Source organism: Suncus etruscus, chromosome 1 (assembly GCF_024139225.1).
Source record: "Suncus etruscus isolate mSunEtr1 chromosome 1, mSunEtr1.pri.cur, whole genome shotgun sequence".
Taxonomy (NCBI): Eukaryota; Metazoa; Chordata; class Mammalia; order Eulipotyphla; family Soricidae; genus Suncus; species Suncus etruscus.
This window is the reverse complement of record NC_064848.1, coordinates 86625549-86648391: the sequence shown is the minus strand read 5'-3', so window position 1 is coordinate 86648391 and position 22843 is coordinate 86625549. Positions and strand designations below refer to the sequence as shown.

The 22843-nt window shown below is 33.3% G+C and overlaps 1 protein-coding gene across 1 annotated transcript in view; it reads left to right on the top strand.

The window, feature by feature from the left end:
• CALCR (calcitonin receptor) overlaps positions 1-22843 on the top strand; it is a 70237-nt gene that overhangs the window by 45072 nt on the left and 2322 nt on the right. Inside the window, exons 7-12 of the mRNA XM_049785253.1 lie at positions 87-213; positions 12557-12710; positions 15270-15330; positions 15418-15484; positions 16889-17107; positions 19149-19190. Of these exons, the coding sequence (XP_049641210.1) occupies positions 87-213; positions 12557-12710; positions 15270-15330; positions 15418-15484; positions 16889-17107; positions 19149-19190 (670 nt within the window). The remainder of the gene's footprint in view (positions 1-86; positions 214-12556; positions 12711-15269; positions 15331-15417; positions 15485-16888; positions 17108-19148; positions 19191-22843) is intronic.

Sequence of the window (22843 nt, the reverse complement as noted above, 5' to 3'; positions counted from 1 at the left end):
AAGGAAGACATTAAAATATTACCAAAATATATTTCCAGCTACTTCGATCTCATAGCATTGGCTAACTTCTCTTTTTTCTAAACCAGGAGCCTTAGTTGCCAAAGAGTCACTATGCACAAGCACATGTTTCTGACCTACATTTTGAATTCCATGATTATTATCATTCACCTCGTTGAAGTAGTACCCAATGGAGAGCTCGTGAGACAGGATCCAGTAAGTACTGCACGATTTGCCTTTAATATTATTTTTAGGTTATATACATCTAAATGGTGAATGTGACATAGTGTGACTTAAGTTTCTGATTATAAGTATGATTATATTTTATATTATAGTTGAATTTTACATTGTTTTATGCTATAGTACCAGGCCAAAACTAACTCAATAGGTTTTAAATTTGAAGCTAACAAATCAAAAGTGTTTTGACTAATCACCAGTCTATTAATAGGCTAATAAAGTTTATTGACACATCCATAAACATATATTATACCAATGTACTAAACTAATGCTTACCAGTGTCCCAGGTTTATCACTAATGAGTTTACAAGTGGACCTAGACAATCATGGGTATATCAACATTCCTACTTTCTGTGTCTATGTCTATACTATATAAAAATAGTTTATTTTTCACATTTTCAAAAAATTTTAATTACCCTGAGATACAGTTATAAAGTCGGTCATGGATGAGTTTTAGTCATCCAGTGTTCTAACATCTGTCTCTTCACTGGGGCACATTTCCTGCCACCAATATCCCCAGTTTTCCTCCCTACCTACTAACCTGACTCTATGGCAGACACTTTTTTCCTCTCTTTTTTGCAATACTGTTAGAAAGGTTACCATACACATCACTTTACCTCCTACAGCATCCAGTTCTTGCCCAGTGTTTATGTTTATTCACCTTCATCTCCCCAAACCAGTTAATGGCCCACCTTTACTAAATCAAACAAGAAACCAGAGCATATGGAAGCCTCGATGGAAATGCATAGATCCATTCTTCCGGACACAGAGCAGTTGGAACAGAGTACAGAATTATTTCAAAACAGACACACACACACACACACACACACACACACACACACACACACACACACACACAATTGAGCACACAATAAATGGCCAAAGGATATTTTCATTTATGTTTCTCTGCTTAACTCTATTATGCAAGCATCTGTAGATAGCCTCATCTTTCAAAACTGGCATTTGACAGCTCTGCCAACTCAATAGCAAAAATGCGTGAAATCTGCCCAGAGCATGGATCCTGCATGACAGTGGCATAGCATGGGAAACAGCTTAATTTGGCTTCTAATGTATCCACAATGCTAATAATTTTTCAGTGTGAATATATCCAGAAAGATGTTGTGATCAATCTTTGGCATATGTGGCATCTGTTTCCTAAGACAAAATGATGTCTAACTCATTGCAAAATCTTGGCTTACCTAGATAATAATTCTATTTTAATATCACAATTTTAATAAAGTCATTTCATTTTATCTCACTCTCACAAAACCCTGAGAAGGGTGTGTATTATTTCCAGTATTTCTAGAGTAACCTGAGATTCAATGAAGTCAATTTTCCTTTAAAAATATTGTGAGTTAGGGATGGGATTTGAACCTGGGTCTTGAAGCAAATCCACTCTCAATTGTGCCACATGTTTCTCCTGATTATTTTGATTCATTTTCTTGAAAGCTGTGAACTTAAAGAAAAAGACCTAGCTATTCCAAATTGATAACTGTTTGTAGTTAGGCATGGACACTTCATTTGAAATTTTTATCTTTATTATATGTATCCTTTAATGTTATAGTACCACATCCACTGCTGTTCCTAGATCCCTTTATATCCTCCTCCTTCTTCCTTCCCTCCCTCTGACTCCACCTCCACTACTTGGTAATCTCAGTAGTACTGAGTCTGAGGTTTACACACTACATTTAATTAAGGAAACTGAGCCCAGCTCTACTGATAAGAGTTGTAAAGGCAATTAATTGAGCATCTCTCAATAAAGAAAACTCTGCTTTGACTTACCTATCTCATAGGGAGAAAGTGCAGAAGTTCTAAAAAAAAATCTATCTATACATAAAAATTAAATGACACTTTAGACAATAAGCAGTGCTCAAACTATTATAAATTCTTAAGTACATTCTACCCCATCTCTCTTGAGGTAGGGAAATCTCAGACCCAGGCATGGCTCATACCTATCCATTGTGAGGTAGTAGCAACTTAATTATAATAAGCCATTTATTCTTATCTATCAAATGAGAGTAATAAAAGCATCTCGCTTACCTCCAAAGGGAGTTCCCATATTCCCAGGAAAGCATATTCCTTTTTAAAATTCCCTAGAGCACAATAGCAAGTAATTACTCACAGAGCTACTACTGACACTTATACAGTGGATAATTAATTCCTTAGATCTGTACGCTTGACTTCTCATCTAACTGAATTTAGTCATTGCTTTTAACAGTCTTGTACGTTATCACTGGCCCTTTTCACTTTCATAATGAGAGAGTTAGAGGTAAATGTTAGCACCTATGTTAGAGGTAAACTTGCCTGTTTCATGTTTACTTTTAAGTAGGATGCAGTCTAGAAGCTGTAGTTTGCCAGTCATGATACCTACTGTAGGTTGTCTCCTAGTCAAAAAAATCCAACCAATTCTGCCTTGCAGCTTCACAATTATTACCTAGCACTTTAAGAAACCCTGTAGGAGGGGCCGGGCGGTGGCGCTGGAGGTAAGGTGCCTGCCTTGCCTGCGCTAGCCTAGGACGGACCGCGGTTCGATCCCCCGGCGTCCCATATGGTCCCCCAAGAAGCCAGGAGCAACTTCTGAGCGCATAGCCAGGAGTAACCCCTGAGCGTCACAGGGTGTGGCCCAAAAACCAAAAAAAAAAAAAAAAAAAAAAAAAAAGAAACCCTGTAGGCAGGTGTCTACAATCTGGCCCAGCCATAACTAATTTAATTGGAAATGTGAGTGAGTATAGGGGAGTCAAAGAAAATCACAGAAATATTTCTTCTCTATAGAAGAGTGAGGGTGACTCTCTCACAAATAGTTGGCACTTTCAAAGTGATGTAAGTTTGAAAATGCAGAAGAAACCTATCTTTATGACGTATTACCACCTTGTTAAGCCAATCAGTACATTTTAAACCTAACAGATAGTTTGCTTTTAGCAAGATCAATTTTTCTGGGGGAATTCATAAAACACTTAAAACATAGTGTCTCTAACAATCACCACTGTTTTTGAACTCTCAAAACTTAAACTAGATTCTTAAATCTGAACTAAATTGTCATCACTTAGGAGGAAAAAATATTTATGAGAACTCCCTTAACAATCCCTCAAATTATGTCAAATATCATATAGAAACAGCCTTCCATGTCTTTCAACCAGAAATGTAGGATTCAATCATTTGCTTACCTATTTAAGAAGTCATGAAAAGCATATGTGTGTATATAAACCAAAGGAGAAATGTTTGAATCTTCGATATATCTGATATCAATAGTTATTTCGTTTCCTTTGGTCATAGAAAATGAGAATATATCATCAATAAGAAATTATTTATAATGGGGAACAGAATATTATATGAACATAGTATACTCTGTTTTCTATTATGCAAATATCTATTTCTTTCATAAAACAAAACATGAAATCATATGCTTTCTCACCAAATGTGCATAAATAATATAGGCTTGAAAATAACAATTATAATGAAAAAATAAAATGTATAAATTGTGAAGTATATCCTTTGATCCAAATGGGGGAAAATTCTCAGGTCATTTATTCTTAGTACATTTTCTATTGAGACACAATCATAGCTTTCAATGAGATTGTATTGTTTTTATCCCCCAAGTACAGGTTATCCACTTTATAACCAACAGTAAAGGGAAAGGAGAGTAAAGAATTTCAAATAGCTATAAATTATCTGTCCTTTAAATTACTTAGATATTATTTCTAAGAACAACATAGGTATGAAATTAATATTTTAGTGCCCCTAAATAACTTTTCTGTCATGAACTCATATGAGAACATTTTTCCAATTTCTTAGAACATTTTCTTCAATTTGTTGAAATATTTTTTTCTATTTAAGAGTCCCTATGTGTCTTATCTTCCTTTCTCATCAATGTGTTCAGTCTCTCTATTGGAAATTCTAGGTCATGTAGATTATCTCCTATTACCAATAAAGAGAATCTTATTTCTTTATGTTATTTTTTAAAAGTACTAAACTTGGGGCAGGAGCGGTGGTGCAGCAGTAGGGCATTTGCCTTGCACGCAGCTGACCTAGGATGGACCACAGTTTGATCCTCCAGCATCCCATATGGTTCCCAAAGACAGGAGCAATTTCTGAGCATAGAGCCAGGAGTAATCCCTGAGCGTCACCGGGTATGGTCCAAAAACAAATAAAATACTAAACTCAAAATAATGTTTGAAATAAATAAAGGCAGATTAGATCATTTAGTGAATGATGTGAAAAGTGCTCATTGTCATTTGAGCATTTTATTCTCATAATACCTAAAATTTCATTTTCTTGCTTTATCTGTGTATTCAATTATCTTCATGTAGCAAGTCAGAAGACAAAATTAAAAGTATTGTTCTTGCAGCATCTAAAGGAAGCTGGCAGTATACTTGTCATTTTCTAGAAAGAAATGTCTTTCTAAACTATCTTATCTGGTCTTGAATGGGACAATAGAGGAACATTAGTTTTTAACTGGAAACCTCAAAGCTAAAACAAAAACCCACATTTTTCTGACCTCCTCTAAAAGGAAATTCAAATGAGCCCCAAGTTATTTCATTGTTTCATTTGTTCAAGATAAACCATCCAGCAAACTAGGCTATTTTAGAGCTTCATTCCAGTTCTAGGAAACAGATTTTCAGAAACGAGGTACTGGAGACAAAACAAAATAAAGAATATAACTGGGACTTTGCTGCTTCACTCATAGAGGATGGTACATGGAAGGACACATAAACCTGAGAAGGTAATTGAGATAGCAGTGTTTGAAGAGAGAGCTCAATGCGAAATAATCCTATATTGCAATAATTTACATTGGTAGCCATTGGAATAAATTCAATTGCAAATGAAACAGTAGGATGAGTTTGTAAGATGAAGTGGGCAGAAGAATTCCAAGATGTGGTACTTCAAGAGAGTATCTGATTTAATCTACTCATTTAGATATAGGGAGCATGATATAGTCATTAAATTAAGACCACAGTACAGAAAATTACAGAAGAATGTTTATTTATTTTTGGTTTTATTATTAACTACATTCCTAAATCTATTTCTAAAATGGCTAAATTTTTAAAATTAAGCCATTCTCATTACCCTCATTTACACTTTTTTGCAGGAAATCAGTAATTTACAAATAGCATTTTCTGATATGGCTTATACAGCTAGTCTTCATCTCAATATTTATAGCTCGTTTTCCCTACTTTAAGAAAATTGGCACAAATTAAGTGCATATGCAGAGATTTTTTTTTTCATTCTCAAAAGGCTTCTTGTTAGAAATGTGCTAGGAATTCTAGTTTATTGCCAGAATGCTAAGACCTAAAGCCAATGTGATATTTGATATGCATTGCTGAATTGCTTTGGACACTATATCTTTGTTCTGAATGAATAATAGAATCCTAAATCTTAACTCTTCTACTAATTTGAGCATTTCTCTGTAAGCTTGATCAATTTACATAACTCACTCCCCTGATGTGGATTATTGGCTAATAATAGTACTGTGGTATACAGTTTCATTTGTCTTCTACAGTAGAGAGACATAGAAAATGAAGAAGATAAAAGTATTTTTAGAATACCACTTAAATATAAAAGAGACTAAATATAAAGTACATACACAAAACATAGAGATTTGTTCATACTATGGATATGGTATGGGAATATAAAACAAATCAGCTATGTCTTGAGAATATCCAAGAAAAAATAATTCAATATCCTCATTACACCATAAAGATCCTTGAGCATAGCTGTATATTTATTATTATTTTCTTGCAGCATGTATAGAGATTTCTGCATAATTTTATGGTTACTTTTTTTTTGTTTTCTGAACTCTTCCAGATTATTTACATTGCCAAATTGCTTGATCATAGTCCAATGTATTTAACACAGATGGGACTTTTTTTCTCAATTTTTCCCAAACATATAATTATAGTTGTAGATTCTAGCTCATATTCTCTGAGGATTTATCAGTTCCAATGCTTACTGTGTGACTAGAATACATTTTCCTTTCATCCAGCAGGCTTTAAGGATTATACAGGTTGACAGTTTTTTACTTCATATATGTCTTTTTGCTCTTTGATTTATCAACTAAACTGGCATTCTGACCTCTTCTCCCAAAATAAACTTCTGTAATTCTTCACAAGATCATAGTATACATGTGATTCAAAGTCAGGATGTCCATTGTATTGTGTGTCTATCAGAAGAGAAAATATCGGAATTTTAAACACTAGATGTCCATCATAGATCTAAAACAAGTGTAAGGACATTATCTCTTTACCTAAATCCTTTTAATTCTTTATTTATAAATGGACATTGAAATTATCAGGGCATTTGTTATAAATTTTGTGAGAAATAAAAATCTTATCTCCCACGTCAGATCTTTTCAAACAGAAAATAGACTACAGTACTGGAATCCAAAGAACTGTTTTGATAATCTCACTTGGTAATTCTGGTACACGCTAAAATCTTAGAAGCACTTCTGTATTATGTTTTATTATTTACCTTGAACTTTATATCTTGGAGTGGATCTTTCTTTATAATTGTTTATAAGAATTGAAACTGCTAAAAATAACCATCTCTATATCCATAGACTTTAATGTCAGTCATTTGTAAGATGTGTAATGGAAGGATAAAGAAGAAAAAGTAGTTTATGTGTACTTTTTGTGTGTATATTTGTAGATGAGTATGTATGTATGTATCAAAATCTCCCTCTAATTTAAGAAGGAAAAGCTGGAGAAATATTAGTATGGTATATCATCAGATTCATTTAGCCCATTTTCCCAGATCAATAAGAATAATTTCTGTTCCAAAGCATTTCCTACTCCATTTATAGACAGGAAAGATCAGAGAGATGCAACTTACATTCCTTGAAAAAGATTTTCTCACAAGGGGCAGACTCATACATGCACCATCACTGAGATAGAAGAGGCAGAAAACCAATAGACACAGTGGTGGCTATTGCACTGCTGATACGTCTATATATTGGCCTGTACTCACTGGGACATTAATAAATAAACAAAATTTGATTTCTAAAGGCATACTAGACTCCAATAAAATTACTAGAAGATCAAAGTTGTTTGGGGTTTTAGCCAATATAAGCCTACTCTAATCCACAAATTTTCTTTTCCAGATTTCTCCCCAAATAATCACTTGCTGACTCTTGTTTTTAGGCAGTTGTGGAAAGGTCTGCATTGTTTCTATGACCTGATTAATTTTCCTTAAAGAAAACATCACATTGCTTCTGAAATTATGTACCGCACATCTAGAGACATCCTTGAGTAATATAAAATGCTTCTCTGAAGTAGCATTACTGTAATTTGCCCTGAAATTCTATAAGGAAGTTTGTCTGAAAAAAAAAAAAAAAAAGAAATCAAGACTGACTCCTGAAAAGATAAAGACCTTGAGAGTTTATATAGTCATTTGGGAATTTTTTTAATGTTTCAGAAAAGAAAATAACACTTATGACCGAAGCAAAGTAATGTTAGTTTGAAAAACACTGTTATTAGCAGGAAAAAAAATAGGGCAAAACCCTTCACTGACATTGGTATAATTTGAGGCATGAGTAACAGGTATGAGGTTGTCTTTAAAATAAATGTGTCACATTCATTTGTCCTCATTAACTCTCCACATGATCAAATCTATCCCCCAAAATCCCTTAAATTGATCACTGAGTACCATAAACATAAAATCATATGCATTTGTAAATATATACTCCTGAAGAGAAATTCATATGCGTACTCAGGCTTGAGAAAACTTTGACATCTATCTACTGGAAATTCAGTTTCTTACTTTGAAATTGTTTCCAGGATAGTAAGTGATGACTTAAAAAGAAACTATGGATGTAATAAATAATACCATAATTTTTTGCTGATTTTTTTTTTTTGTATTTGGAGGAGGGTTCAGGCCACACCCTGTAATACTCAGGGGTTACTCCTGGCTATGCGCTCAGAAATCGCGCCTGGCTTGGAGGAACTTATGGAACGCTGGGGATTGAACTGAGGTCGGTCCTGGGTCAGCTGTGTGCAAGGCAAACGCGCTACCACTGCGCTCGCTCTGACCCAATTTTTTGCTGAATCTTTCTTGAAATTTTGTTTACTGCTTTCGAATTAAAGGAAGTCAACAGAAAAGATTTTAAAAAGAGTTCTAAAGACAAATAAGAATTTTGCTTTCATTAATATGTACTAAAATATTTATATATCTCATTCTGACATGACACGTCTAAGTCATAACTTCAATACTTAAGAGAAATAAAGCACATCTCAACATCCCTCATCTCATCAAATCTAGTATCTCGTGCTTTGGTCTTATAATTGAGTTCAATAATGATAAGTGTATGAAAATTGGGAGCCAGAGGAATAGCACAGCAATTAGGGCATTTGCCTTGCATGTAGCCAACCTCAGTTCAATCTCCAGCACCCGAAAAGGTACCCCAAGCCTGCGGAGAGTGATTTCTGAGCACAGAGTCTAAAGTAATCCCTAAGAGCCACCAGGTGTGTTCCCCCTACTTCCCCACCCCCAGCAAAAAAAAACAAAAAAGAAAAGAAAATTAAACTCACACTTCTAGTAATGTCTCAGAGAATGAGAAACATGAGCTTTTTTTCTTATAAAGCAAAAGATAACTTTTAAAACTTTAGATTACAATACTTTAAATTACATTGACTCACTTATAATTCAATTAAAAATCATCCTGAAATAGAATTTCTTTCTCCTAAGACTCATAAAGTAGGACTTAATTTTCCATTTGTTCTCTAGAATTTCTGTTTTCTTTTCTAAGAAGCTGCTATTTGTGGTGAGAGGTGAGAGAAGAGACATTAAATTTATTAGTCAGAAACCAAAGCTCTTTTTCCTCCATTCATTGATATGCTACGGGAATATAAAACAGCATATACTTAAACAGTTAGCATGTAACGATGGCCATTATGGAAAAATATTTCAGTTGCATGCATAATAGTATTTTAGTGGAGAAAAGCCATTATACTGTGACATGTAATTGAATTAAGCTGATAAATCTTGTATCTTTTCTTTATTAGAAAAAAGTGATTATGGCTTTTACATGTAATATTTGAATGGTCTTGAAATGCTCTGAATAATTTCCATGTAAGGTAAATCATTGAAAAGTGTGAACCATTTTGCAGATTGAAGAGCAAAATTGATACACTAAATTTAGAGGCACCTCTATTTTAAATATACTTGTTTGAGCATTATGTCAAAACTGGAGTTGTATCAGGCTTAATCACAAACCATGAAGGCAGAAAGTGTTTTCAGAAAGAATTCATATGCCCCCTACTTGAGGAACATTGTGAAAATAAAAGCAGATATTTATCAGGGCTTTGAGTTATAATCGATAAGATACAACTTGACTTTGAGGATGCCACTTTCTACGGTGTCCCTTAAAATTTAAGAAATACAACAAAGACACCACATGCTTCCCCACCCCACTCCTTACCCAGCTGTTTTAGTTTCCTACTGATGTTTTTACCCTTAACTATTCAGACATCTGCTCATCTTTACAGATATTCACAAGCACCACAGGACTATCTGGGAAATAAATGAAACCTGGAATTTATTTGTCAGATTTTGATTAACCAATTCTTGCTTGTGCACTTGATCAAATAATCGTCAAATTAGAATTTCAATACTTTCAGTAAACAACATTATAAGTATAGAGTAAAATAATATTTCTTCCTATTTAATAATCATCCTCTTCTGTACAAATATTATGAGGATTAGTTCTCAGGGCAGAACTGGAAAAATAGCCTAGATAGGTTCATAATGCAACTATGGGATCAATAGCAACTAATAGTCACTCAATGTGTAATATAAATGGTCATTCAACAGCATTTAACACTTAAAATAAAATTAAATTGACTAGTTTAACTAAAATATACCACAAATATTTACAATAAAGGGTTTTTAAAAATATCTTCACTTTTAAGTAAAATATGAAGATAGTGAATCTTCTTCCCTGACTCATATAAATATAACTGCATCCTTCTGTTGGTGCTAAAATGAGAGAGATTCTTTGGAAGTTTTATGGAGCTAGGAATAAGCATGCTTAATAATCAGAAAAAACTCCGAACTTACAGCAAAATTTACTTTGCATTAATATAAGAATTGACAGAAATGAAGAACAGTTTTATTACAGAAAAAGTCATGATGTTAATATCATTTGACCATTTTGGATTAAATTTTCATTATTTTGAGATGTTACATATAAAATTAAGAATAAGTTTAGCTAACAATTTTCCACATATATTTATGACATATACTATGTATGCTCTTTATTTTTTCCATTACTGTTTGTGAATTTGAGAAGTAAATTTAAAGTAAGTCACTGTTTTTGTTCATATTGTCTGCAATAAATCCCTCCAAAATGCAAAAATCAAAGAAAGAGCAGAATGCTTGCAATATTCATTAATATGCTCATCTCTGCCAGTATCTACTAGTTTATTTCTTGTAAAATTCACCAAAAAATGAATGTATTTACTTATCATAAAACAAACTATGTTTAATAAATTTATTTTCTTTAATTTAGGTGTCAGGCTTTGCTATGTAACTGAGAGGAAAATTTAGCAATTTTAAAGTTAGCTATGTAAATTATGTTTTTTTATTTTTATTTATTTTTTAATGATAACCTATTTAGCACTATGATTACTCAAACCTATTCCATTGATCTTAGGGTCTGTCTTTATTCCAATACCATGGGAAAAAAAACTTTAGAACCTTCAAAAGCCAAAAAAAAATTACTTTTAACTTAAACTTTAAATTTTATGTACTAACTGTTCTTTGCTCAGTACTCAGAGGTTGATTTGATCTCTGAAAATATAATACCTGTCTTCTCATGGACTCAGATGATGTTTTCTTCTTCTCAATGCATTTGAAAAAAACTCAGCACTTATAATCACCTATAAATGAATTATTACTGTTATGAGTTAGAAATGTGTGTTCCTGAACTTGAGATATAGTACAGGAATTAAGTAAAAAGCCTTAAATTAAGACAATCCCAGTTCAAAATGGCACAACAGATTCCCCTGAACACTAGCAGGAGCAACTCCCAAACATAGAGTTGGAAGAAGTCCCTGAATACCATCAGGTGTGATTTCAAACTTAAAAAAAAAAAGAAGAAGAAGAAGAAGAAAGAAAACTAAGAAACTAAATCTGTGTTCCTGAAAATTTATGTAGTACCAAAAGTTACTTTATCTCTACTTCATTGATTATAAACACAAATAAACCTTAAATCTTGTTAGATTCAAAATGATGGAGGTCAATATTACAAAAAGCACAGCATGTAGAAAATAATAAATCCAGTATCTCCTGACTAATACAGTTTTATTATTTTTACTATAAAAATCACTGTTGTTGATGTGATTAGAGGCAGTTAAAAACAACTAAATACCTTGGGTTAATGATCTGGACTGTGTACAGTTTATTCACCATGTGATACTTAGTAATGCCTGGAACATTTTTTATTTTATACTGGTTACTTCTGGCATCTATTGAGTAGAGGTAAGAAATATTCATCAATTCCCAGATGACAGACTTTCCCCCAAATTATTATTCAGCCCCAAGTGTCAATGGTACTAAGATATAAAAGTTCAGTTTTACATATGACTAGAAAATTATGTACAAATTGTGTTATGCAGTTTAATCAAAGATTATTTACATTCAGATATATGTTGTATGTATATGTATTTGGATACATATATAGTCAAACTAATGCCACCAAATATGTATTTAATTTACCTACACTGGGTACTAAGGTTAATGTAGTTCTCAATGATTAAGTTTGTAATACTCTAACTTCTATGTACTAAAATACTTGAATCTCATATAGAAACAAAACTACCATATGAAAACAAAATCACTATCATCAGTTGAGCTCATTATAGCTCTTAAGTCTAGTAAGAAATTTATCACCTGGTTCTCTTCTCTTTACTGCCAAAGATATATCACCAACAGACTGTGAACAGTGTTAACAATTTCTGTTTTATTTGCTTCATTGATTCTGGAAGAGGGGCCATAAAATGTGTATGACAAATCTTTGCATGATATCAATAATTATAGTTTCACACACATTGCAGGAAAATGATCCAATATAGTCTATCTTTATAAGTCATCTGAAAGAAATGGGAAAAGAACACTTCAGGAACTACTTTTTCATTGCCTTAGTTGGCTCTTATAATTTAATACCATGTCTATCTCTTTATTTCTATGTCTATAGAAGGTGTAATATGTTGATAGATTCTTAGAGAAACTGCCTTACAAGCTGAAAGTGACACCATTATCTTTAAGTTACCCTCTCTCACTGCTATATCCTTGCCAATGTCTTCTACTAAGTATCATTATTTCTTTCCAACAGTTGAGCTGCAAGATTCTGCATTTTTTCCACCAGTACATGATGTCTTGCAACTATTTCTGGATGCTCTGTGAAGGGATTTATCTCCACACATTGATTGTGGTGGCTGTGTTCACTGATAAACAATACATGAGGTGGTATTACCTCCTGGGCTGGGGTATGTATTTTGACCAGTTGAATTTTAAGTCACCATTACTACTGATTGTATATCTATAGTCTTCCTTCTAGGCCTTACAAGTGTCTTATGTCTTTGGGAATTATGGATGCACAGGGTGGATGGGAGATCAGTTTCCAAAAGAACTTGATCAAAATCTCAACTGAATGGGGTCAATTAAGAAAAGGAGCAATATGATTATATGACAGAATTTTCAGGAAATTAATCCATCTAGAACATTGGAAAACAGTCATAACATGATTGAGAATCTAGATTCTTTTCCGTTTTATTTATTACCTGCTAAGAGCAAAGAATTTCATATTTTGAGTACACTATTTCTCCCATATTTTCCAAGGACATTTCTTTCTTCCATTGATCAGTAGGACTCTTCCAGAGAAAGGTCAGGAAGTACAGTCCACTGATTGCTAATTATGATCATGTTTCCCTCCCTAAGTGTCTTATTTAGAAGTCTTTATTACAGTTATTAGAATCCTATGGTTAGTTTGCTTAAGCTATAGCTTCTTCCCATGAAGGTTGGGTTATGAGGTTTATGAGGACTCCAAAGTCCAGTGGAAGGAGAAAAAAATAGACAGTCAGGAAGTACCAGAAAAAACTCCAGAAAAAAAAAACATACACTTCTCCTATTAAAAGAATGTATCACTGGGGCTGGAGCGGTGGCACAAGTAGTTAGGCGTCTGCCTTATGCTAGCCTAGGACGGAACGTGGTTCCCTCGCCCGGCGACCCATATTCTCAAGACATAGCTGATTTGTTTTATATTTCCATACCATATCCGTAGTATGAACAAATCTCTATGTTTTGTGTATGTATTTTATATTTAGTCTCTCTTATATTTAAGTAGTATTCTAAAAATACTTTTATCCTATTATGGTTCCCCGAACCTTCCAGAAGTGATTTCTGAGTGCAGAGCCAGGAGTAATCCCTGAGTGTGGCCTAACAAACAAAAAAAAGATATATTTTTGCTTATAAGTCACCTAAAATAAATAGATGTGGGTAGTTCTACTTCACTTCTGAAACACAATTATCAATCTAATAATAATTTTTTAAATTCTACAAATTCCTCAAACAAGTAAATAATTGTCTATTATACATCTGCAGAAAAGTTTTCGCACAACTCACAATTTGACTCTAATTATATTTTAAACTCAAAATGAATATTTGCAAGTATTACCTGGACATTTATACATAATATACATAAACAAAGGGCCAGAGCAGTGGCGCTAGAGGTAAGACCTTGCAAGCGTTAGCCTAGGACGAACCATGGTTCGATCCTCCTGTGTCCCATATGGTCCACCAAGCCAGAAGTGGTTTCTGAGCGCATAGCCATGAGTAACCCCTGAGCGTCAATGGTTGTGGCCCAAAAACAAACAAAAATATACATAAACAATAATACTATAACCTGAATATACTAAAATATACTGAATATATATTATTCTGAATAATGCTGAATATATTGAAACCTCTTAAGATTGTTGATCTTAAGAGTTCTCATAAAAAATTAGAAAATAAAGTGTTAACAATACCAAATTATGGATATTTACTAGTTACTATGGTGATGATTTTACAACATATACAAGCATAAAATCATTATCATACAGTATACTATAAACTAATATGTGTTATTGTACATTGTACTTCAATTCTATAATATGCACTGTAACTGGATGAACTGCCAGTTCATTATTTTGTTTTTAATTTCAATATCATTTATTTTTGTGTGTGCGCATTGTTTTGTTTTACCAACACTTTAAATGAGATCAGAGAACCAGATTTAAAATGTCTTAATAGTTTCTGTGAGCAAAATGTATATGCACTTGCTACTCAAGATGTTCTTTCTTATTACATGAAAATAGCATCAACATATATAAAAAGGAAGAAAAGCAAACAAAAAAATAGGAAAATGTACTGTGAAAATGCTTTCCAAAATATTTGGTTAACATTACACTGTGCTGTCCAAAGATCTTCTGTGCTTGGTGACCCAGCTTCTCTCCATAAGGCATGGAAATACACACACAATGAAATAAAATCCTGCTCAGTAGTTTTAATTGTATTTTTGTATATGGTCATTATAATAATATATATCATGTTCCAACATACTGGGAAATTTCAGAGAGGCTTTAATTTTCTGGATGCTCTCAATTAAATTTTTAATAAAATGTGATATTCTAACAGTATTTTTACCCAATTTCACTAAAGGTAATTTGTGGGAGACTATCAGAGAAATTTAACAGGAACCTTAAATTTGCCTCTGACTTTTTTGTTCTTGTTGTTTGTTTTGGGGTCACACCTGATGGTGCTCAGGGGTTACTCCTGGCTCTGCGCTCAGATGTTGCTTCTAGCAGGCTTGGGGGACTATATGGGATGCAGGAAATAGAACCAGAGTCCCTCCTGTGTTGGCCACGTGAAAGGCAAATGCCTTACTGCTGTTCTATCGCTCTGGCCCCTTGCCTATGATTTTTGAAGTAAACTGTCATTATCTTTGCAGCCATAGTTTCAGCTTATTGCCAAGATCATAGGTATGATTTATATTTTTTACATTTTAGGCTTCCCATTGGTGCCAACCACTATTCATGCTGTTACTCGGGCATTATATTTCAATGACAAGTAAGTATTATGCAGTTTTCAGGCTCAAATATTATATTTATAAGTAAAATTTATTTGCATTGATGTGCCTCTCTACTTTTTTTTTAGCTGCTGGCTGAGTGTGGATACCCATCTGCTTTACATCATTCATGGCCCAGTCATGGCTGCTTTGGTGGTAAGAATTGGTTTTGAAATTTATCAACAGTATTCTCTTTGTGAGGACTTCCATGAAGATTGTTAAATGTATCATTCTTTAGAATGAATTTAATAATGATCCATAAAAGAAAGATTTGGTTTGATAGTCATCACATTTTTATTTTTAAGCACTGTGGGGAGTATAAGTTAAAAGCAACTATATCTTTGAAACAATTCTAGAACTAAATTCTTCTCTAAGTTACAGACAAAAATTCCTAAATAATGGTTTTAAGAAAAGTTTTTATTTAATTACAAATCTGCAAGTTTTTGTCATCATTACCCTATGCTCAATTTACCAAAAAAAATAATATCATATATAATATTCCATTTATATACAGCTGAAACTATTACTTGAGCTACTTGAGACAGAGTGAGGCTCTTTCCATGTGTGGGTTAGTAATTATGTCAGTACACACACTTACCTAACTTTCTCTAATGTAAACTTTAAAATTTCCATTTTAAAGTTAAACATATCAATAGTTATTTTTTAAAACATGTCATTTAGACAATAATGGTGAACAATAGAAATAAAATGCCTGTCTCTAAGACAAACAAGGGGTAGGGGAAGAGGAAAATCGGGGACATTGGTGGTGGGCAGGTTGCACTGGTGAAGAGGTATGTAATTTTTTATGACTGAAACCAACTACAAACAAGTTTGTAACCATGGTGCCAAAATAAAGATTTAATAAAAAAAAAAACAAGCAAAAAACAAAACAAAACAACAACATGTCATTTAAGGGCCGGACCAGTAGTACAGTGGTACTTGCACGAGGCTGCCCCAGGAGGACTCGGGTTCAATTCCCAGAATTCCATATGGTTCCCTGAGCCTGCCAGGAGTGATTTCTGAGGGCAGAGCCATGAGTAATGGGAGTGCAACCGGTTGTGCCCTCGCCCCCACAAAAAATGCTGGATAAGAGGGAAATCTGCCTAATGGAAGACAAAACAAAAATTTCCTTTGTAATTTGATGATTATTTATTCTACAACTTGTCCTGGTCTAGAGATGTCAAACTAGTTGGTAAATTACTTAGAATAAAATCACATCATATGTTTTGTTTTAAAAATAATTGCCATAAATGTCAAAAAAAATAGTAAACATACTTTTAAAAGTTGAGTCTAACACAGGTTTCATGTTCATGAAAATATCTCAAACATAGGGGGAGGAAATGTTAATTAAGGCCTGAAAGCAGTGTTTGGCTATCCATTACATTCATTGTCTCAATATATTTTTATTATTTGCAATTCTATAACCAAATGATATGATCTTCCAGACTATCTCTCATATCCTATGTCTGTAACATCTAGTCATCACCTTAGATGAAAAAGAATGAAAGAAAGTGGTTATCTTAAGTGGTATTAACCTAGAGGTAATCTCATTCTTTGCAGATCAACTTCTTCTTTTTGCTCAACATCGTCAGGGTGCTTGTTAACAAACTGAGACGATCCCAAGAGCCAGAATCACACACATACCTGAAGGCAGTGAGGGCCACTCTGATCCTGGTGCCCCTGCTGGGAGCCCAGTTTGTTGTCTTTCCCTGGAGACCTTCCAACAAGATCCTTGGGATGATTTATGACTATCTGATGCACTCTCTCATCCATTTCCAGGTAAGGAACCCAGATCTATCTGTGTAAACATCTGCTTAGCTAGTCTGAGCAAGAGACAAATGGTTCTAATCTTTCCTGTTGTGTTCTTTCTCATTTTTGGTATCTTAAAACTGAAGAAATTTAGCTTTGTGAATAACGTACTTATTAGGACAAATGTTTGGTGGAGGAACTGACCAATCAAACAGTGATGAGGAAAAAGGCTCAACTCTTGGGGTCCTTCAAAGCTTTCCCCTATTTTCTCCAATATCATGAGGGTCACAGTTGTTTTTGCTTTGTTAAAGACCAATAAGTTAAAGATACCAATAAGTTTCCAAACCTGGATTACTGACCACATAGTCACTAGTGTTGTGAAAACAAAAAGAACAAATATGTGTTTGTATGTTAGTATGAAAGTCTGTTGAACTCTGAGCTGACTGTTATACTTCTCTTAAATGAGAATTCAGTTTGCAATTTTTTTATTTCATAATCTTCTTATTGATTAGAGAAATTGGGGAATTAAAATGTCATTTTAGGGATTTTATCCAAGAGTGTATAAATCAGATTCTATAAGGCAGTTTCTTACTGTTGCTTTTTTTATTCCTTCCAGTGGCTTTCATCCTTGTCATTCAGAATAATTTTATACACTCCTTTATAATAAACGATGAAGCATATGATGTAATGAACTTATTCAGTCAGCAAGCCTATTTCTCCTTCTATCAGAAGGATATCAGGAATTCCATGTGCCAATTTGTCATCTGTATTTTTCTTTGAAGAAGTGTCTGTTCATTTCTTCTCCCCATATTTTGAGGGAGTTAGTTTTGTTTTGTTTTTTAGTTCTGTCACTTTGTATATCTTAGTTGTTAGCCCCCTTATCTGATGAGTATTGAGTTAATAGTTTCTCCCATTCTGTGGGTGGCCTTTATATCCTAGTCACTATTTCCTTTGAGGTGCAGAAGTTTCTCAGCTTAATATAGTCCCATTTGTTTATCCTGTTTATATTCTTTCTGTCTCAGACCCCAAGTCCCATTGTAGGCACAGCTCTAGCTATTTTGAAATCAAGGTAGATTTGTTGAAAGTTCTCAGGTAGAGATGAGTCTACCACAGCCTTTTAGACCAGAGTTTGCTAACCCAATTATGCATTTCAAAATATCATTATTTTCTGCTGTTGGAGCTGAATGAGAAGGAAGTCAATATTTTTAACTAGACCTAAAATAATATTTGGGGTTTATTTTTTTCATTTACCGGTAGTTATTTTTTAAAATACTCCATGTGATTGCTATGACCTTCTATAGATAATTAAAGTTTGAATATAAGGTATTTCTGAATAATAACCAGACCTTATTATTTATTATGTTCTTATTAGAAAGACTGAATCTGGGATGGAACTACAGGATAGGTCACCAGGATAACACAGAGCTCAGTCATCCCACAACTACATACCATGATATTCACACTATGAAAAATTGCTCTAGAAAACTCATCTTTAAATAAATAATAAATACAATATTTTCCCATTGAAGTTTCTTCACTTTGGTAGCAAGAGGTTCCAGAGATTTAACTCAATTCTACACAGTGTGATCTATATGTTCTACCACAGAGCTGTATTCTTATCCTTTAAAATTTGTTTACAAACTACTATAATCATCATATTCAAATAAAAAATACCCATTTTAAGGATTAAAAGATACTGACCTGAATTTGATAGTCTGATATGCCATGTGGAACCCAGGGTCCCTAAAGGAGTGATCCCCAAGCTCAGAGCTAGGTATAAATCTGGAGTTCCACCAGATGAGGACCAATCCTCCATCCCCAAATATTTATAGATAATACAATAATTGACCATATTGACAAAAGATATTCTTTGAGCCATGCAGTAAGTGTCCTAGAAAGGGAAGAAAAGCATTTCTAATGGAATATTCTTATATTACAGCATGCATATAAGTGGTAGTAGTTTTTTTTCATCAAACCATGACAAACTGTTTCAGTACTGACACTCTTTATCATGATTAGCAAACAAAATGAACACAAAAATACTTCAACTTAATTTCTCTCCTCTTTTTAGGGATTATTCGTTGCGGTCATTTACTGCTTCTGCAACCACGAGGTAAACTTTTATTAATATAATAAATATTATAATATATTAATATAATCATTTATTCAACTAAACTGTAGTGAATACCTATAATATATTGATTCTATGTGGCATGTTATTATTTTTAAACTCCAGCATGGCAAGATTATGCTGCTTGTGTCTTCCCTTTTCATTGATATTTCTCATTCCTTCTTTAATCCATTTACCCATTTCTTCATTTGAGAAAAATATATTGTGTACTCACAGTTGCTAAAGGTTTGTGATTTTTAGAAACCTGTGGTAATCAAAATAAAAAGACATCTTTCTATTGCTAACTAGAAGTGTGTCTTTGCAGAGCAATAGAATAGTGGGTAGGTTGCTTGCCTTACAAGTTTTATTCCTTGGTGCTCCAGTCCCTTGATCACTGCCAGGAGTGATTCCTGAGAACAGAGCCAGAAATAAACCTTGAGCATTACTGGGTGTGTCCCAAAAACCACAGCAAAAAGTAATTCTTCCCTTTTATTAATGATAGTATAAATAAATGAGACATTGGTCAGCATATTAATTTTTAACAATTTCTGTAACTGCATATGTTATATTTTACATTGTTTTAGTTACATACAAAATATTTTCACTTAAAATAATATAAATATAGGGGAAATATAAGAATTACATTTAGGAGAGGGAAACCTAGAAGGCATAAGAATCGTACATGCCTTTCTCAATATTTTGTCTTAACGATGATATTTTATTTGGTGTTGAAAACAAAATCAGATGTTCTCCCAACAGCTGAGTATTTTGGGTTTACATCAATATGTTCTCTCTAAAATATAAAATATAAAAATATGTGATAATATAAATAAATATTATATAAATATAATATAAAATATTAAAATAAAGAAAACATCTTCATTTAAAATAAGATCCTGCTTTTAGAAAAGGTACAGTGTAACATATATGCTTTTAGAAACAAAGAAAACATCTCTGTTTTAATTAAAAATCTTCTACTGGAGACAATCCAGTTGTGACATATCTAATAACATAGAAACTTTATCCTGTATTAAAAGTAATATCCAGCTGCCCGATTTTTTAAGCACCTGGGTATCAGTTGGCCCTTCTGTGAATATATTGTCATAAACATTAAATGTAAGCAGATGACTCATCCATGCTGGAAATTCCTTCCAGATTCACTTGAAATAGAATTGTGATGGGACTTTGCTTGACTGAACATTAGTTTTAGTAGAAATCCAGGTGACTAGATAATTATAAGTTATACAATAATAATAAAAATTTACTTTTATTTATTATCTATATTTATCAATATGGAATTGACTCTTTTCTCATAAGATAGTAATGCAAGGAAGAAATTTGGAGAATTACAGTAGGAGTCAGAAAATCACTTCATTAACTACCATGACAATGATAGTTGAGAGAGAAATAGAATGTCTGTCAAAAACAAGTAGGGGTGTGGTGGGAGGGAAATGAGGGACATTTGTGGCAGGAAAATTGCACTGATGATGGTGGGGTGTACATTTTATGACTGAAACCCAACTATGTACATGTTTGTAACTATGGTGCTTAAATTCAGAAATTAATAAAAAAGAAATTCAAATGAATTATAAGTAGACATACTTTTAAATCAAGGGTTTTAAATTCCTATTGTAGCAAGTGTATTGATTTGTGGTTCTATAAATTGAGGGAGTGAAAAATAGATCTTTACGATCTTTTTTATAAGTACAAACCTTGTATTTAGCAGTACAATTATAGATGCATATAATGAATTTAGCAAGAAAACAGAAGCATTAAAACATGAAGATTCTAACATGTTTACTCTTTTTTCCATTTATTTATTAATTTTTATTTTTACAAATATGCCTTCCTTATACAAGTGGTTAATAATAGAGTTAGGTATGATAATTAAATCTTCAGACTAGAACTCTATTTTTCAAAATTGACAATAAATAAATGGATATAACTAGAGAAATGTGTGAAGTGATTTGTGTCATTTGCCTTTATAACAAATGATGAATTAATGTCATTGAGAACTTTGTATGCTATACTTATTCATAACATTGGCACCTTCTAACATTTGGGGAGAATAATGTTTTTCTCAAGCAGATTCAATGCCTCTATTCTTGTGATCAAAACAGCAATAGGCTCAACCTGTGATATTGTAGGAGATAATTGCTCTTATTAAACTGTAATTATTGATGTCTTTTACATGTTGCATAGGGCCTATTCTTACATGTGTGGTTTCAAAATAAAATGACATTGCCATCTCCACACAAAGGATAAATTATAAATTTGGAAATAATAAAAACATATTAATTATGCAATAATATTTTAATTAAAATATACTCCAAACTTGGGGCCATAGAAATAGTAAAGTGGTAGGGCATTTGCTTTACACGCAGTGACCTAGGATAGACAGTGGTTTGAATCCCAGCATTTCATATGGTCACCCAAGCCTACCAGAAGCTATTTCATGTGCAGAGCCAGGAGTAACCCCTGAGCACCACCAGGTGTGACCCAAAAACAAAACAAAGAAACAAACAAAATATATTCCAAACTTGTTTAGCTTCATGTTGGACTGGGTACTACATTTATATGAACATTATTTCAATGGAATCATTTTGAAAAGGTGAGGTAAAAAAAATTTTTTTCTATTGGTCACTTTCACAAATTCATTCTAAACTTAAACTTAAAAACCCTCTACCTTGGATACCTCTGTATGTCTGCACAAGTTTTAGCTATAAGGTCAATGTTATTTGAGAGATTCTGATCCCATGGAAATGACTCATTACTTTTGTTTAGAGACATTGCTTCTCCTGTGCCCTGAAGACCTATATTTTTTAATATCTACATGGCATCTGATAGTTCCTAGATTAAAACCTGGCACTTAAGGGCCCATATTTAATTGACACTAGAGTAAAAATGAGGCTCATAAACTCTCAGTGAGTTCCAACAGAAAGATAATTGTAAAGAATTCCAAACACAAAGTCCAAAAGAGAAACAGGAAGCAAATTATTTACTAGATTCTAGATATGTAATTCCTTTGTGCAGAAAATGCAAAATATTTCTTCTGGTTTTTTTTCTAAAGTTTAACTCAATCAGGTTAGAGATGAACAGAATAGAGATTAATGCAAAATGATTATCTCAATCTCAAGTATCTTCTGTTTTGAATTTTATGCCACTCTTTCTGGAAAAAAAAAATCAGTCTAGTTGCTTTTGAATTCCGTAGCTATCCCTGCAGAACAGATTACAAAACTAAGCTCTGAAATCAAACAGGGAAGCATGGCATGTGCTTGGAAAGTCACATGAAGAATGAAGTATTTGATGGAAAAATAAAGATTCTAAACTACTTGTGTATCTTCAATAAACACTTGCACTTGAAAACACATTCGCATGAATGACCTCATTGAAAGTGCTTTCTTGGGCCCGGAGAGATAGCACAGTGGTGTTTGCCTTGCAAGCAGCCAATCCAGGACCTGGTTGGTTCGAATCCCTGTGTCCCATATGGTCCCCCGTGCCTGCCAGGAGCTACTTCTGAGCAGACAGCCAGGAGTAACCCCTGAGCACGGACGGGTGTGGCCCAAAAAAACAAAACAAAACAAAAAAAAAACAGAAAAAAGAAAGTGCTTTCTTTTCATTTTCCAAAATGTTCGGCACCACTGCTCAGAAGAACC